This window comes from Orbicella franksi, chromosome 13, assembly GCF_964199315.1.
Source record: "Orbicella franksi chromosome 13, jaOrbFran1.1, whole genome shotgun sequence".
NCBI lineage: Eukaryota > Metazoa > Cnidaria > Anthozoa > Scleractinia > Merulinidae > Orbicella > Orbicella franksi.
Window position 1 is genome coordinate 17957136 of NC_138157.1, and position 18868 is coordinate 17976003.

The window sequence follows — 18868 nt, forward strand, 5'->3', positions numbered from 1 at the left end:
TCAGCCAACACTCTCCTCGGCGCTTCACAAACGTGAAGCAACTTTCCTAGTCAGCGGTCTTGAAAGACATTGAAAGGCAACATGGCGGGAAACTAGCAGAGAACAATCGGTATCGAAAATGAGTTTAATCTGAAAATGTATTTGAAAATGAGTTTAATTTGCATGTGAATGAAATCTCATTTACAATTGAAAGGATGGGCACCGAGACTCGTTTTGAGAAAGAAGTTAAAGGTAATTCGGAAATGGCCTACTAAACTTCCTCTGTATAACAGGTTGAAACCGGCTACTTTCGTTTAAACTCACCGTTAATTCCTCAAGATGGCTGACCAGTTGACGAAGGCACGGCTCAAGGCAAGTCTGGTTCAACTTCACATGTGTCTGAGCTGTTTCACGTAAAGTCTACCAGGAAAAAAGCGAAAGAGCAACAATGAAGAAACCTCTTTTACATAGTTTGTCTCGGAAGCTTCTTGCTTGGCAAAATAAAATTGACCTAACAAGGTTTCAAAGCCTGATCCAACCTGGTTCAGAAGTATTCGTGCATAACGCCGTTTTCAGCCATTAAATTATAATAAACCAGGTGGATAAGAATGTGTTGATTATCTACTTTGTGCGGTATGTTAAATGTAAATGCTTCCGTATTATAGAAACTTATCGTTTCAAAGTAGTTTTCGCTTTCTTTGTTTGTTTGTTTTTTTTAATTTTCAGGTATTTGTGTTTACCTACCACATTACATGAAAAGTTACATTAAAAGGCAGAAGACTTCAGTGACATTCTTGAAGGAGCCGCTTAATCTACCTGGATAACTACAATCCCGGACAAAAGTAGTTGGGACAGTTAAGCTGCATCTCGTATCCTCCATCTCCCCCAATTAATGTTGGAAAATGTCGCGTTTGTTTTCAACAAAAAGGGAAAAAAATCACCTGATTATCAACATTGTAAGTGGGGGGAGGGGAGAACTTGCTTGGTGCCCTAAGATTTTTGTCCGGGATTGTAGAAGTTTAAAAATTAACGTTACTTTCGGAATTCTACAGCACCCAATTTTCTCAAACCAATGGAAATCATAACCGAGACGGTGTTAGGATATCAGATCTTAATTAGCATATATTTTCACGATTTTATCTCACCGTCACTTCCTTGATAGTTTTAGTTTCTCTTGGGAAGATATATCAAGCACTTGAGACAGTGTTTGACCACATTTCCAAACACCTTGGAGTTGATTTCGAAAAACCGAGAAAATACTCCGTTGCGCGTCGTTTTTTCAACTCTCTATTCGGTATTTGGAAATGTGGTAAGACTCGGACTCTCGTGTTAGAATTTCTACCTTTAAAGGTGTATTGCACAGACTATGTAAATGGCAGTACGTTGTATTTCTTACTTACCTTCATAAGTTTGGTCTTGGTGTTCAGGTCAATGGAGGTGTCAGGTGTAAATTCAAATGATGGTATGGCGTTGTTAGGATAGTGTTTGGGGAAGTTTATTACTAACGATACAACATTAGGGCCATTGGTAACATTCACTGTACAGCTTCTATGACCTGCGTCCATCTAAAAAGAGAACCAATTTCAAATTTGAGCTAAAAGTCTACACCTAACCCTAGGTTTCGCCGTATCTTGAAGTGCTAGCGAGTTTAAGGAACCTCGAAGGCGACACCGAGGACAATGCCGATTAAAAAATGTTTTATATTTTACCTGCAAATTTCGCGATACTCTAAAGTCATTTACTTTGTTTATCACTGTCAAAACTATCACGAAACTGAATCAGGGGCAAAGCGATAAATTTGAAATAAAAACTTTAAAAAAGTGCCATCGTGGTTTACGTTCTCCAGACAACGCAGAATTTGGTCATTTCACGTTGTTGTTTCAGAGGACGGCAAAGAAATGTTCCAAGAATTATAACGCACGCGCTTAGATATTGTCCTGCTCATTAAACCTTTTGTTAAGCGACGTTCCCGTTGCCGTTTTCTTAAATTCCCTAATGTTTCCAATGAATACGGAAAAACGTTTTAATAAACAAAGCAAAACCCATCACTATTTTTGATAGAACTTAAACAACGAACTATATACCAGCGTTGCTACAGTGCAACTAGCAAATTTCTTTGAAATTAAGTCTTCTACAAGTTAAAACTATCTTTCAATCAATCATCAACATGGTTAAAACACGAAATAGTCTGCATGCAAAAACGAGCTAACATGGTGCAACTCTATTTCGATAAATTCGCCACTAAGCAAAGTTTTTGACCAAACCCTTTAATTGTACATGTAAATAACCTGATATTTTTCATATCCATTCAAACGTTTTAGAAACGGAAAGAAGCAAAAATGTACATTACAGCTTTAAATGGCTTATTTAAAAATAATCTGATTCAGTCACGGAGGGTAAACAAGCTAAGGGCAATGCAAGGGTGTTCCATTTTACCTGTTCAACGATCACATTAGGGATGTTAACATTGATCAGCGCAAACTCCTGTTGTAAGGTATGCGGTTGAACAGCCATATCAGGAATCACTTCAGCCGAACCAATTATAACGGACTCTGAAATAGCCGTCTCTATCAAATCGTCCCGTATGGCCAGGCCCGTCTCGCTTGCGGTCTGAGATGGAAAATTCTCTGGAACATCTCCGCTGCAAGCCTATTAGGAGGAAATAAGGATGTATTGCACATATAGAAAGCAATACTTCTAACTAACCGAGTTCGAGGTCCGTACTGTAAGTTTTTCGAAGGGGAATAAAACGACGATCCATAACTTACAGTAAGGACCGTACAGTACGATTTTCTGACCAATCACTGAGTGCGCAGTAACTGAGAGATACTTTAAAGAAACTCTCTTCACTCAACGATAGACTTTCTCAAAGTCATTCGTGGTTTTACCTAGTCCTCTGGCTTTACAACGTCCGGTCTTTGCATTTTTCTCCCTCTGTGCTCGGCTACTTTAGTTAGACTTACGCTTAAATCCATTCTGCCCGCCAACAAGACAAACAATTAAAGGATGTGTAGCATTTTTTGCGATGCAAACATTGCTTTTCAATCGAAGAACTCAATGTCCCAAAAACCCAAAGGAAACGAGGTTAGCAAAGATTGAAGAGAATCAAAGTTCAAAGTTAGCCTGGTTTTCACAACGACATAAGTACAGACATAAGCTTAACGGTAGTGAGAACGCCCACAACATAAGTATGCGCACGCTCGCATGCACAAAATGAATAATTGCCTAATTTTCGGTTCCATACCTCCTCGATACAGTAAAACAAGATGGCCGACGATGATTATGCTTGTAAGCACAAGCATAGTTTTGACTCTGATGGGTGGAAAAAGCCAACATCTTCCACTGCCACTAAATGTGAATTCTCTTCACACAGGCGTGGGGGTAATGAGAACAAGGCAATTGATCACCTGGGCCAATTGGTTTAACTTTTTAAACAGATGACTTTTCTCAATTAGTTTTAACAGAAATGTATGGACAGCAATAAAATGCCTTAGAGCCATGGTCAAATGGACTCGCACGTAGACGCAAGTTGAAAAGCTGGGTCTACTTGCGACTCTGTTTGGCCATGCCTTGCGCGCACTTACGTTGACTTGCGATGACTTGCGCTCACTTTAGCCGAAATCAAATTTGCAGGCAAGTTAACGCAAGCTTTTACCGTTTGGCCACCCAACCCAAGTCAACGCAAGTTGAGTGACGTCCATTCGTTGTTATAGCAACCTATTGGCCAATGAAATACAGGATATGTCTGCCTTGAAATGGTGTTTTTGCGATTTCAACTTGCGGCTACTTGCTGGTTCGTTTGGCCACGGCTTTATTTTCAGAGCTTGTCAGTCCACAAGTTGAAAAACTCCCTTGAACTCACCATGAGCATTCTTGGTTCCATTGCCCACAGTCGGAGTGTGGAATCTTTAGCCCACGTGACAAGTTGAAACTGCTCCTCATCTGGGATTGTAATAACAGACAGATGCGATAAGGAAAGATCAAAACAGAGTTCGTTAGCTTGTTCAACTGACAACTCGAAACTGCATTGAATGTGTGTAAACATGTTTTTCTTGCCTGGAAGAAACTGAAAGTGTAATGCTCAAAGGTTACAAAACAATAAATTAATAACAATTTTTATGTTGGATATATCGCAACAATAACGTTACATCACAATGATGGTAAATGACAAAATAATTCATTGATTACATCAATAACAGAAGACGCTATACAGCAGTCTTCTTTGCATTAAAAAGGGTTGTCACGCAACTCCGTTAGTCGGGAGAAACGTTGCGTGACGGAGAGAATGTTTTGGTTTCCTTTGTTGTAATAATCTTCTCTTTTTTTTCATTTTCACTCGAGGTTGTTGATTCACACCATTTTCTAGCTTGCCTTGATTTCAAGCTACATACATCTGTCTGGATTCGCAAAAACATAGCCACAAAATTTGATTTGTCACTGATAATCTTGATACAATTCTGTCCGAGAGCTAGCTTTCCACAAGGCTTATCGTAACTCAAATAAAAGGAAATAACTCTCCTGTATGCCTTTTGAGGCCAGAAAGACTAAATTGACAGTCATTTCGTTGAATCATGAATTGTACAATTTATTTAAGAGTGCTTTTAACATGAAATTGGAGTCTAAATGAACACGAACGTACAGATGTCAAAACTGCGGCAGAGAGCTGATCTATAGCTTTCTAAAACCTGCATCGTCATAAACGGACTGAACAAGAGCTTCCTACATCGAGAATCGATTGAACTCCAAACAAACCAGGCCATAATTATGACGGTTAGCGAACACTCAACATGTTGTCATTACGCAAATAAATTTCTTCCGCGAAAGCGAATCACAGACAGTTCTGATAGTTAGCTAGGCCGAGAACGCCAAAAATTGATAAAACAAGGAAATTCTACTCACGATCAGCGCTTGACCTAATGTTCTTCACCCTGCTCGTGGCCATGTTTTGCTCGCAAATAGCAATGTCCCGGATGTACTTGAATTTTGTCGAGTGGGAAATGGCATATCCAGATTTTTTGGCTAAGTCTTTAGCCAAATCAAAGTTCAGACCAAATAACGCCAACAGCAGCTAGAAATGTCTAGTCTATTGCACGTCTAAGCCCTAAATTGATGTGGCTAAAGATCTTTGCTGTCTAAAGCAAGCACAACGTTATCGCCACAATGCAACTGAACAGCCTAATATTACGGGGCTAAATGACGTCCCGTTTCAGTACATCTCATGATCAGGGCCCTTTCATGTACGATAATGGACGACGCTTGCTAGCAAATCGTTAGACTTGCACCTTCATTGGACTTAGTGATGTACTTGGGCAGACTTCCTTTTGGACAGAAGTTATAGAACGCTAATCGGTCGGCTCCTTCTCAGGGTCACCGCGCGAACTGAAATTCACACGAGTGTAGCCTGGTCTCACCAATTAAAAAATAGCAGGGGAGGGGGGTGGTAGGGCTAAATAGTGATACACCTTTTGCTGTTCATTTACAGAAAATATCCATTCATTTGAGTCCAAATTTGTTTCATTATGGTCAATATACTCTCATTAACACCAATATGACCTTCATTTGCGCGTAAGGAACGTTCAAGAATAACACTTGCATATGTATTAACATTCAAAATCATGAAAAGATAATCAATACCTTCCTTTGACATTCATTGGCTGCAAATGTATTTTCATTTTTGTCGAAAAAAAATTCGTTGTCACGAAACGACAATAATTTATACTTTTGGACAATCCTTCTTCAACAAAAGACTTTCAACAACACAATTTGCATGAGCACGCACAATCAATTGCATTATTATACAACCATATCCATGAAGGTGACAATCTTAAGTGCGGTGAGACAAACATTACAGCCATAATAACATTTATTTTTGGAAGAGAGAATATCAAATTTGCTGAACAATTTATCCCTCAATTGCCTAACTATTGAGGGATCGTGGCAAATATGTTTGGATGAAACGATACCATTGTCCACATTTAGGCCCTGATCATCCTTTCGCTGTGTTCAAATGGGATTCTATTTCATCGTGGAATTTGTGGGGAAATCTAACTGTCACTTTATCACATGTATACTGTAGTGCGCCCCCTGAGTTGTACGCAAAAGGTTCGTAAGAGGCTGAATTTATATCTGCAAGGTGAGGATTGTGAAAATACGATTAAAAAAAAGGTACATACGGTCCCTAGTTCTATAATCAAATTTTCGAGGAAAATTGGGCGCGATATCTCTGTTCAAAAGAATTACGCTAATGAGCTATTGTTTTCTCTTAACGTTAGGTGAAAACACGGTAATGTCTGTCTCAACGTACTAAAGATTGTCACCTTCACGGATATGGTTGTATAATAATGTAATTGATTGTGAGTGCTCATGCAAATTGTGTTATTGAAAGTCTTTTGTTGAAAAAGGATTGTCCAAAAGTGTAAATGATTGTCGTTTCGTGACAATGAATTTTATTTCGACAAAAATGAAAATACATTTACAGCCAGTGAATGTCAAGGGAATATATTGTTTATCTTTTGATGATTTTTAATGTTAATACCTATGCAAATGTTATTCTTGAACGTTCGTTACGTGCAAATGAATGTCATATTGGAGATAATGAGAGTATATTAACCATAATGAAACAAATTTGAACGCAAATAAATGGATATTTTCTGTAAATGAACAGCAAAAGGTGTAATAAAAAATAGATAACAGCAAGAAGTTCTCTACATTTCATGCTAGGTAAGCTCTATAAGCTGCTCCCATTAGGAAAGACCCTCAAAAAAAGAAAAAAATCACAAGCTAACGGAATGGAGGGGTTCAAATCTGCGGGCATGTTTTTGGAAAATCGGACAGACGAACATTATGGTGTTTTACAACTATTCCTCGCCAGTCTTAAAATGAGCTGTTCTTTTAGTTTTTGAACTACGTTTTTTAAATAGGTTAAACAAGGCCACGTGACCAGGTCGTCATCTGTGAGCAGCCATCTTTGGGATGCCCCTCCCTCCCCTCCCTTCAGCATGAACAGAGATCAATTCCATAATAAACAGGCTTACCATCCAGCACTTGTGATCTCCACTGGAATTCTAACACAACATGACTGTGCCCAACAAATGTGTTCACTGGAGTGGGCTTGGGCGAGTTGATATCTGGGATGTTCCATAGCGACAAACTGTGTTCACCTCGAAGCAGTTGAGGCACCGTGACTGTCACAAGACCCTCGCCAAATGGCTGGAAATAAAAAGAAAAGTTAGAGCAGAAAATACATCAAACAATTAGATTATGAGCTCGAGATTACTATCGCGTGATAGTTGACGAGGGTGAACTGCATGTTCAGTTGCAAGCGATGTTAGAATTAAAGGTTGTGTTGACCGAAAAATGATGTATATTCTTTCTTTGCAAGTTTTATACTTGTATCTTCATATACCTTTTGCAATATCTAGTAAACTTAAATTGATCAACCAGGATGCGTAAAAAAGTTGAACGTTTTACATCCACGCTCATTTTGATGTATTCTGATTTAATTGCCTTTTGGTCCAACTGATGAATGCCAAAAGGTGAACTCTACTTACTACTCATTGGTTTAAGTAGGCAGGTTACGAGAATGAAAGTTGTAGTCAGCTAACTAGAAAATAAATTCTTCCAAGGAGAATAACATATAAAAGTATGAAAAATGTTAATATGCGCTATAAAAGTACCATTATTACTTAGCTCTTATTAACCGAGCAGGAGGTCTGTATGGGAGAATCTTGACCGAGGTCGTGAGTACAGAACGAACGCAGTGAGGTCTGTACACACGACCGAGGTCAAGATTCTCCCACACAGACCGACTTAGCTCGGTTAATAGAAGGTTTATTATATGGCAAAGAAGAAAACTTTAATTCGTTTCATGTAACTGGTTTGCTGACATTTTGCTTGCGAGCGGCGATGAGCTTAACTTAAACCTGCCGAAATTTACTCGTCCTCTTCAATTTTTTTTTTGTCATCAGGCTTTTTGGCACTTCCATAAATGAGTGAGAAGAAAATAAAAGAAAATGGCGAACATTTTTGTATTTTAGTTTGCTACTTTTTCAACGCAAAATGAAACCAGTCTAGATGCCGGTCTAGATGGGAAAATCTAGACCGCGGTCAATATCGATTTCAGCCAATCAAATTCGTGAATTCGGTAGTTCCCAATCCTTGTGAGACACAGCCATATAATAACATTATTTATTACAACTTCACCACAGCTGTTTTTTTCCACTGATTTTTTTTTTCCATACTTTGATATGTTAATCTCCTTGGAAGGATTTATTTATTAGTATAGCTGACAACAACTTTCATTCTCATAACCTGCCTACTTAAATTTCCTATAAATAGGTAAAGAGAATACCACTTTTCATAGGCATGCAATCCGTGCACAGGGTGCAATAAGACTTATGACCGCCTTTACAAAAGCAGTTTGAACTCCCATACAAACTCTGTATTCTGTTTCCTTACGTGGACATCCTTGTAAGCGGCCGCGGAAACTTTGAGGGCTTACACTTTAGCTTTTTCCTTTGTTTTTAAGTTCCCGTGAGGAATTGGGCCTGACTATGAAAGATACTCATGAACACTTGTAGACTACTTCACTTCATTTTGTTACAGCGAGACTGTTTACTTAATGTTAATGTTGGTGGCAATAATTATTATGATTGCAATACACACCATAATTATTGCGTCTTTGCATGAGGCAACAGAAAATTCGATCATTTATAGTAGTAGGGTGGTGTTTTTTGCATTCCTAATGTTTATTGTTTGCTGGACAAGCTCCCGTAAGCAGTCATGTATCCCTTACACCTTTAGTGGTCGCTTACAAGAATCATTCTGTAAGCAGACAGCTCCAGCTACGGACACCTTTTTAGCATCCCGAGGGTGACCGTTTACGTGAGCTTCCAATGTGTTTACATTGGCTCTAGCACTTCCAGAGAATTGTGGACATATACTTCTACATAACAGTCAAGACTTAACCACTGCTGGACTTATTACAACTTAAACTTACCGTAAATCTTGCCCTCCATACAGGAGAATTTGCATTCAACTTATTTTCTGGTTGGCGAGGATTTTCTGTATTCCACAACTAAGATAAATCAGAGCTCTTGATTATCGACTGAGCTATAAAGTGCAGTTGTTGATAAAGATGTGTTACATTAAAACTGATTCAAATCAGATCAAGTACTTGTATGCTACGTTTGATTCTGAATGATGATTTTGAAAAATTGCCGCGTGTAAATAAGCACGATCTCCCGGTCTCCAGAGTTTTTAGCTTAAAATATCAAAGATGAATCAACGGAGACAAACCCTCCTACTAATATTTTGTATAAGTGAATCCTTTGCGTTAATAATTCCAAATGTTGCCACTGTTTTCACAAGACTTAACCCTTCAAGAGGCGTTTGAAACCACCGCACAAATATACAAAGAGCTAAAAGGAACGGAATTCGATGGCGCATTTTGCAAAAAAATGCAAACTTCTAATCGATAGATTTTTTCATTTTTTTGCTAAACAAAGAAAATTGATAGAGAAAATGATCCATCGAAAGAAAAACAGGGGTCACCGCACGTCCAAGATCATTAAATCCAGGCAAAGCTATAGCAATGGCCATCTGCCCTATCCTTGTTCATTTTATTACTTAGCGCGCGCTCGATGCGTGACGTGGGGTGTGAATTTGCAAATAGGCATAAAAATCGCAACTGGCAGGAGGCAGATCAGGAGCGGATTGTTTGAAAGCTGGTAAACATTAACCCAAGATTAAAAGTTAAAGAAGTATTGACTTTTCTAGGATAAAAATCTTTTGTGTAGTTTGAGATCATTTAAATTCAAACCTGAAGGACAAACAATACAAACAGAAAACCTCGCCAAAAAGTTACAAAAATGAAAATATCAACATTTTCGCTAATCCTGGGTTAGTATGGCCCGACCGGGCTTTGAACAACCTGGCCCAGTTGGCTATTTACATACATGACCGAGGAGTTGAACTAGGCTCCACCGAGAAACAACCCCAGCTTAGTGATCAGAGTGTGAATTGAATCCACTTCGAATTTCAAGTCTGGTGCCCTAACAGAGAACATGCTGCTACCCCTATTCACTGGCATTACTTAATTTTGAGCGTATGTCGTATTGTATTTAAGTTTCTATCACTCTTGTAGCAGTCACATCGTTTTTCTACCTCGTGCAGTTTTTCTCCCACCCACCCTCCCTGTTTTCTGTATTAATTTTCTTAGCAACAGGGTAGGTAGCAGAGAGGTTTATTTCTCAGTTTTTATGTTCCATGATTTATCTTGTGTCTTCGGATGTGGAAACAAACTTCTCTCTTGGCCAAAAACAAACGGTGCTGTTCATACGTTGTTGGCGGGGACAATTTTATTCCAGTAAGTGTTGTTTGGACAATTTGGTACCAGATATGTAAAATAGCAATGACAGTATATTGTGATCAAAATGACTTATAGAAGGTAATACAACAAAAAAAACCCACGTGTAAGAACCTAGTGGTTTAAGACCTTGCTGGCAGAAATTTTCCATTCTAATACCCAAATATATAAGAAACTGCTTAGCCAAGCAAGATCAAGCAGGTTCTTATACATGGGTTACAGCTGAATTATGATAAACATTTTAACCGAGTGTGACTTGAAGATTGAAAATTTATATTACAAGAAAATACACATTTGTAAACAAATCCTATGTATTGTATTTTCAAGGACCAAACCCAAGTTTCATTAGAAATTAAGAACCCACTTGACCTAAATTGCCAATAAGTACCCCAAAGTACAAGGATCTATTAGTTGCCAGACTTCAAAAAATGTAGGTTCTTACATGTGGGCTTTTACTGTATCTGAGGTTAGCCCCATCAAGGGTGATTGATGTCCTTACTATCTATGTCATGGTTGAATGATAAGGTGGTTTGTTTACTGCATTGTACTGTAGCTTTCAAAATCCAAACCACTCTTGATTTAAATTAATTCAAAGATTTTTTTTAAAAAGGTAGTACTCTGCTGTGCCAATTGGGGGCAATATGAGTAAATAAAGAAAAAAATATTGTAAATAGAACAGAAAACTTGTTTAAAATCCCAGCTGGTGGAAGGCTGACCAGTTGACTATTTACAAAGTGGTTGATTTTGAAATTTTAACTACAACTGTTACACTCTTTTCTCTAGATTTACCTGCACTGTAGAGTCGTTACTGCAGGTTGCTAATGTTGTACCACTGGAACGGGACCAGTCCAGTCCATGAATCTTAGATAGATGAGCTGTGATGTACACTACAGGTGTGTTACCTTTCTTTAAAACAAGAAACAAGTATAAGCACTGGGTCATTCATGAGCAGTTGGGACAGTTAGTATACCTAGTAAGACTACATTCCATTGATTTCCACCAGTTGCTCACGTCTGGTCTACTAATGCAGCCTGAACAGTGGCTAGTAATCAAGCTTATTATATCATTTAGGGGTCAAATAAAGCTGGTCAAAGTCAAGCACAGATTGGTATCCTTTAAGGGTTCAATTCAAATTTTCCAATAAGCATCCCCGACCTTTTCATACGGGAGTTCCCCCATGAGTTCTGGTCCCAAGGGTGTCTAATAATTAGAATCCCTTGGGACCAGAATAAGGTGTTAGGCCATTACACTTATGACACCTACCCGAAGATCCCAAATTCTAACATCACCATCATGGCTGGTGGCAAGAACATGACGGTTCACTCTGTTCCATTTGACTTGGGAAGCTCCAACTATGATGGGATCAAAGAAAAAAAAATTAAAATTAAGAAAAGAAGACATAAGAAGCTTAAGTGGCAAAATATTATTATTATTATTATTATTATACAGATGGAAATAAACAAGTATGAGTAAATATATTTAACAAAATCATAAAGAAAATACAGATCACAACAAAAGTAAAATGACAAACTCAAAAAAACACCATTAGGCTTGGTTTTTGTCAATAGACAACCTATCCAAGCCATCCTGCAGCTAGGGTGCAAAATGCATCTTCTTGGGTTGGAAATATCCCCTTTTTCTCCCAACTTAACATGTGCCTCCTGTAAATAGGCACCTTCCATTTGGGGACACAAGTTGAGGAGTTAACTTTTGTCTGTTATTGCATCACACATACCAATGGTTTGCAGTGAGCTTGCTGGTTTTTTCCTATCCCTGCAAATAACAAAGGGGAAGAGAACAATGATATAGAAAATAAAATAGAGCTTTCAATTGATGAATCTTGATTAATTTGAGATGAAAGAAGTTTACTATGTGATGCACAGACAGTAATTCTTGGGTAAGTAGGTAAAGTCTGGGTTTCAGCAAAGCAGCTGCACATCAGGCTGGCTCTTATTCCAGTTCCCATAGCATGAAGCTTTCTTCTTCCCCCACCCCCAGAATTCTTGGGTTGCACTTGACATCATCATTCTCTAAAATCCAAAACTAAAAAGCCACCAATGTTATTATCCTCATCAGGCATAAGAGGGAATAAATTTATATTTGTTAACAACTTTTCAGCTCAATAGCTTGCTTTGTCTGAAAACAGGCACATTTTAAATTTCAGAGTTATGATGGTGCGTGACATAAAGCTACATGTATGAATGTGCTTGTCGAAAAATATTACATTTACATCATGATTTGTAGCCTTTTTAGAAGTTAAAGTATCAGGAAAAGTGTTTACATCAATGTTTGCTTGATCAGTTCGCAGATAATCAGTCGCCTAGATAGCCAAAGTAAGTTCCAGATGTTTACACTATTTCCCGGCTGTTGTGTTTATGCACCATGGAGGTACACGTACAACAACATGGCAGCTCCATACTGGGCTCTGTAACTTTGTGCAAAATATTTCAACAAATATTTGAAGTTTGGCAAAACATACAGACCTAAAACTTGGAAAAGTGTCTTATTATTTTTTTTATTGGGTGAAAGTGCAACCCAAGAATAGCATGCTAGTCCACCACAGGGTTACTCCTAGCATTACGTTTGACAGTATGCAGCTATTATACAACTGGGTGGAGATAGGCACTGTGAGAGTACTGGTAATGTGTCTTGCTTCAGAGTGAAAAACAGTGACGCTAGGACAGGGATTGAATACATATCATTTGATCCAGAGTCCAGCTCACTGACCATGAGGTTACCACACCTTGCGTCAGGTACATAGTCAAATAATAAGATTGTCCGGAAGCCCAACATTCCACTGTGGGAGTTAGAATTGGGTCACAGAAGTTGTACAATGTATCATGCATCAAAGAGACTGTCATATGACTAAGGGCTGTATGTCAGTTCTGCTGTTGACTTTCATACAGAGAATCAAAAGAGGAATCACTTGAAAAAACAAGGTCTAACCTCAAGTCCCAGATGTAAATAAACTGATCCATTGAGCAGGTAGAGAGAAGCTGAGGGTCAAACCAGGACCAGTTAAGATCACTAAAATCAAAAGCAGCATTAGAATGACTGATTAACAAAAAACAAAGCAAATTCCAAACAGCCAGCTTGAACAGGTTACTACATCCACAACGTATCTGTAACAGCCAGTGTACAAATTACAATTCACATTAAAATAGCATGTACTCTTACTTGGTGTTTTACTATTATCTAATTGGCTAATTAACAATAATTTATCATTCCACGAGCCCATGTTGGAAATGAGATGGTAGATAGACAATGAGGTGTATAGTGCTGAGTTGGCTATAATCATCTGATATCCAACAAGCGCAAGTGGAATAATATGTTTTACTAAAAACGTTCCTAAAATATAGAGCACTATGCTAAAATAAAAATAAAAATCCGCAGAAAATCACACATGCACTTGCCATTTTTGTAGAGCATGGTTTAATGGCTCATAACCCATGATGGCTAAGCCAATGAAAACTCTTGAATTGCATTTATCCAATAACCCTGTTTTTAATAACATGTTCATAAATTATTAACTAAAAGTTATATGACAAGTTTGACTTTTCTTTTCAGCACTGTACCCAAATATAGAACTTTAACTTCAAACCAAAATATAAAAGACAAACAATCTCTTTGATATTCCCATTTAGACTGGTGGTCAACTTAAACAACTTAAGACATAAGATTATAGTGCACTGGAGTACCGAATACCATCGCCTAGTTTTCAAATTTGGCTACACTTTATAATATCAGTGCCTTTAGAAGAGAGGCTGGAATTGCCCATCTCTATGTTGTGGGTTAAACTTGTTTTTGGTTTTTAAAATTTTTCAAACCAGTTAGATTTTCATTTCCCTTTGATATTGATTTAGATTCATCATTTTGAATAAGGAAACGTGACAAATCACAAGAATACATGTAAAGCCAGTGAAAATGGAGTGGGGGAAGGTGGCAAAAATTAAATGGGTCCTTTCTTGCTCAAAAAGGAGAGGTTGGAACAAGATGAAGGTACGCCCTTCCTTCCTGATGGCATTCACTATATGCTGTAAATGTACATTGTACCTAATGGATCTTGTGTGCCCTCTGAGAACATGTTGCTGTAAACCATTACCATCTCTCCATGTCCAGATCTCTGTCTTTTGGTTTAACTGCAATGTGGCAATGTAAATTTAAATTCAATGAAAAGCATTATTACATCCTGGATTTATAAACATTTAATAAACTGAAATAGAATATTTAGCTATTATTTAGTAGGTTACCCCATCCATTTGTTCTTATAAATTTAGTTCTTCTGGGTGGAGAGAGACACTGTGATTTTCAAAGTTTAAGGGCACTTTTGCCTACCAAGACTATTACTTCAAAAAGTCAAAAGTTAAAAAATATATTTTACACAAAGACTGATCAGTGTATTAAAATATTTAAATACTATATTAGTCCAGTCGCAGTCAGACCCTTCCGGCCAGAGCATGTTCACAGGCTACTTTAATAAATGTGAATATCCTGGCACCCTTATGTGGGGGCGCAGTGGCCTCATGGTTAATGCGCTCGACTCCAGAGCAAGTGGTACAGGGTTTGAACCCTGGCAGGGGACATTGTGTTGTGTTCTTGGGCAAGACACTTTACTCTCACAGTGCATCTCTCCACCCAGGTTTATAAATAGGTACCAGCAAATTTAATGCTAGGGGGGGTAACCCTGTGATGTACTAGCATCCCATCCAGGAGGGAGTAGAAATACTCCTAGTTGCTTCATACTACTGAAACCAGGATAAGCTTTGGCCTGATGAGCCACTTGGCTCGTATGCAGACTTTACCTACCTTACCATTGTAGTTACAAAAGGGGTGTTACCATGAGTTATGCGTGGATGAGGGTTTCATCCTTCTTAAACTGCCTTTATGAGAAATACGATTATTGAGCCAACATATGGTAAAGAATTTGTTACATTCTGTTAAAAGATCCATTCCAATGATAATCATCCTTCTACATGAATTAGGACAGTTTCTGTTTTTAGGAGAAACTGAAAGCAGTCTGCGGTTTTGAAGGGACAAAATATGGCAGTTTGCAGAATGTATGAGCCCCTATGTTAGACCCTCATTCCCCTTAAGGTTGAAATACTCACTGCATTAGCAAAAATATGAGCATGTGAAAGGTGAGGGTTCCACTCCACAGCCCCACATTCCCACTTGCTGTTCCTTGCCACCTTTTTTTTTATCTCAATAGGAGCATTTAAGTCAATGAATGCCAGTCCTTTACGTCTGTAGGAGGACAAAGCAATAATGGAGATTCAAATCTTAAAATATTACCTTAAATTTATTACAAATTCCAGTAGCTTATTAATGCACCTTTCAATAACATGCGGACTCTAAAATTCAAAGCTCAACTGACAAATGCCTTTTTCACTACCGTCAATCAAATGTTCGGCGGCTCCTCCCAGCTTCCGACTATGTTGTCTGAACTGTGCTCAAAGATTTGATTTGATTACCATCTGCTCGGCAGTAGTCGGAAGCTGGGAGGAGCCGCCGAACATTTGACTGACGGTAGCAAAAAACGCATTTGTCGGTTGAGCTTTGAATTTTAGAGTCCACATGTTATTGAAAGGCGCAGTAAGACTGCTTTTTAGGTTGTTTAACGACTGCCTCGTGAAGTGGAGGTTGGGTGCCTAAGGCATCCAGGAACTTCCACTATTGGTAGCCAGCTCCTAGATGGAGACCGCTCCCATGGCTAGCAAATTCTGGCACCCCAGCCAAGAGCCCCCACACGGAAGGGAGAAAGGGGGCATAGAGTTAAAAAGTGTTGGACTAGATGAATGATCATGATATATCACAGGCTAGTATATCATTGACAGAAGTAAAATGCATTTATGGCAAGCCTAAATTAGTAAAATATTAAGACATGGAAGATTTACTCACGATCCTAAGACAGTAAACTGGCCCGTGCAGTCGACAGCCATGACTGTTGCCTGAAAGGATAAATATTCACTGGCAAATAAAGCATTGGAATACATGCATGTAAATTGAGCTTACTGAGTCGTAAGCTTCTAACGCCCAGCTACATAAGCTCATGAGGCTCAAGCTTTGCATAGACGTCACACGAAGGCATTGAAGGTCAGCAACAAATTTTTTCAGATTTTTTGCAGCTTTGATTTTTACCTACACACCGTAAAATTAAAAGGCTTTAATCAGATAAGTGGATGATGCAATAAATTGAAAATCGAGGAGAGTTAACTCTGCTCGTCTAGGCATATCAATTAAAAGATAAACAAGTTGTGTCCAAATTTGCTTGAAAGACTGATTGATAAATGATTGATGTGGAGATCACCTCGACGCGCACTACCTTTGTCTATAAAATTATTAAAGGGAATGAAAAGTAATAATTACCACAAAAAGAAACTTACAGCACAGTCTTTGTAAGGCGCAACAACATCTGGGTAAGCCGCCATCTTGGATAGACTCATAGGAATACCCACTGATCGATACTTTGACAACTGCAGGCTCGCTACTGTGATCGGAACTGGATTGGCATTCGGAAGTATACCCGGGAGAACTCGGTAGAACTCTCGGAGTCCGATTACTGTTCGGTTCTTCACAGCGGGGACTCGCTGGGTTCTTCAGTGGGACTTTCGCAGAGAAGCGGGGAAAGTGGAAGAGATTTGCAAAAGAAAAGGCAAAGGGGAAAAACGCTATCATGTTGAAGGTTTGTACTCAGAGATACTAAGTTTTTCAGTTATAAAAAAAATTAAAACATAGAAATAAGGGGAGAATATGGGAGTGGATCAGAGTTCATTGGTCAGGAAGGTCAACTGCACTGCACTCATTTGAACAGTCAGGAATCTATTTGAGATATGTTTGTCAGGTTGGTCAAGTGGACTGGAGGCTACGTTGAGTGCTTTTAACTTAGAAACACGAAGCTGTATTTTTACACTTACTTGCAGTTACGAAAAACTCGACCACTTCTATTCTAAGTCAACTGTCAAGGAATTTCGTTCCACCGTTCCCCGGCACCGTCCCCTCATCCAATCGGGGAAGGCGGCTGTGACACAGGCTTTCATGACCTATCATTCGTCCAGCTTATATATAAGCTCAAGTATTGTTCTAAAATTTTGTCTATTGTCGCATTGCACACAAAATATGGACTAGGAATAGTCTCTCTTTTCAGAGAAGAACACTACGCTAAAACATACTGAGCGAATGAGCGGCAAGCGGCTGCAAGACGCTCGTTCGCTCAGTTTTCTGCGTTGCATTTTTTCCGCGGATTTTCGGGGAAAAGAGAGACTACTTGCAGTCTACACAAACTACACTGGAACTCCGTTTTTCAACCTATTCGTCGTCGCAGCCACATATGGTCCGAAGAAAACGCTTAGTCGACCAGGGGTGGATCCAGGGCCGAGTAGTTCAAGTGATTTCTAGAAATCACCCAAATGTGTCCAAATTTCTCAGAATGCAGGAAAATTGCATTCTGAGAGCACTAAATTTCAAATTTTTGGGGGGTGAGCATACCTCCAAACCCCCCTAGTTAAGTTGATGCAAATCACTCATGTAAAATCCTGGGCCGGGTTGTTCAAAGCCCGATTAAGCTAACCCAGGATTAGCGAGAATTTTGATTTCAGTTTTGTCACTTTTTGTTGAGGAGTTCTGTTTATATTGTTTACCCTTCAGTTTTGAGCTGTAGTAATCTCAAACTACACCAAATATAAGGGGTGAAAAACATTTTTAAACAAGAAAATACAATACTTCAGTTAATGTTTAATCCTGGGTTTACGTTAACCGGCTTTCGAACAACTCGGCCCTGGATCCAGCCCTGACCACTATTTAGGCCTTTAGCTGTTTTAGTACTAACGCCAGGACTAATGAATTCCTGTGGCCCAAGCCAAGGGTGGTCGTATTAATTATTAACACAGGCTTAGTAGTTCTACAAGCAGAGGGGGGTTCCAGAAGTGGGGTACATGTAAGCCCTGTCCAGACCCCCTCCTGTAGACTAGTGGTATAACATACAGTTCTACCAGAGAGGTGTGCTATTGATCACATGGGATGGATCACATGCATGGAATTTGAACATGGCCATAGGTGCTGACAGCATCATTAGTTCCACTTCACTGGCTACATTGGCTTTTTCAAGAATCCGAAAAAATTTTTCTTAAGGAGTAACTTTTACCACTGGTCATCATAGTCTAGCCAGAGGCAAACAAGCAGGCTTATAATTATGTTTGCAGGATCACAAAAATAAGACATTGGAACAAATCTCTGTCACAGTTCTACTATCCATGGTCACAGTTCTGTAACATAAAAATAATTATCATTTTAAGAGGAAGAATGCTCTAAAGAAAGTGTCAAGGTTCAAGCTAATTACAAAATTGAAGTGTGTGTGTGTTGTAGTACGTATTGATATTTTCACACACAATCAGGAACCCATGCTTACAATACAATATTATAAGTGATGTTGATGTAAAGTCAGTCAGTGATAGGATTTCCAAACAGAAAATCACTTGGAGACAACCTGCTGAATTATATTATTTGTATGCCACTGCAATCAAAGCT

At 38.8% G+C, this 18868-nt stretch overlaps 1 protein-coding gene across 1 annotated transcript in view; it reads right to left on the bottom strand.

Annotated features, from left to right (window-relative positions):
• Window positions 1–17324, bottom strand: part of LOC145466429 (GATOR2 complex protein WDR59-like) — a 30070-nt gene extending 12746 nt beyond the window's left edge. The window contains exons 1-14 of the mRNA XM_081450147.1: window positions 16729–17324; window positions 16244–16293; window positions 15454–15589; window positions 14399–14484; window positions 13292–13372; window positions 12081–12118; window positions 11609–11697; window positions 11135–11251; window positions 8978–9055; window positions 7014–7188; window positions 3842–3921; window positions 2416–2628; window positions 1380–1544; window positions 304–399 (exon numbers count right to left, since the gene is read on the bottom strand). Of these exons, the coding sequence (XP_081306273.1) occupies window positions 304–399; window positions 1380–1544; window positions 2416–2628; window positions 3842–3921; window positions 7014–7188; window positions 8978–9055; window positions 11135–11251; window positions 11609–11697; window positions 12081–12118; window positions 13292–13372; window positions 14399–14484; window positions 15454–15589; window positions 16244–16293; window positions 16729–16788 (1464 nt within the window). The 5' untranslated portion in view covers window positions 16789–17324. The remainder of the gene's footprint in view (window positions 1–303; window positions 400–1379; window positions 1545–2415; window positions 2629–3841; window positions 3922–7013; window positions 7189–8977; window positions 9056–11134; window positions 11252–11608; window positions 11698–12080; window positions 12119–13291; window positions 13373–14398; window positions 14485–15453; window positions 15590–16243; window positions 16294–16728) is intronic.
• Between the last annotated feature and the right edge of the window lie 1544 nt (window positions 17325–18868).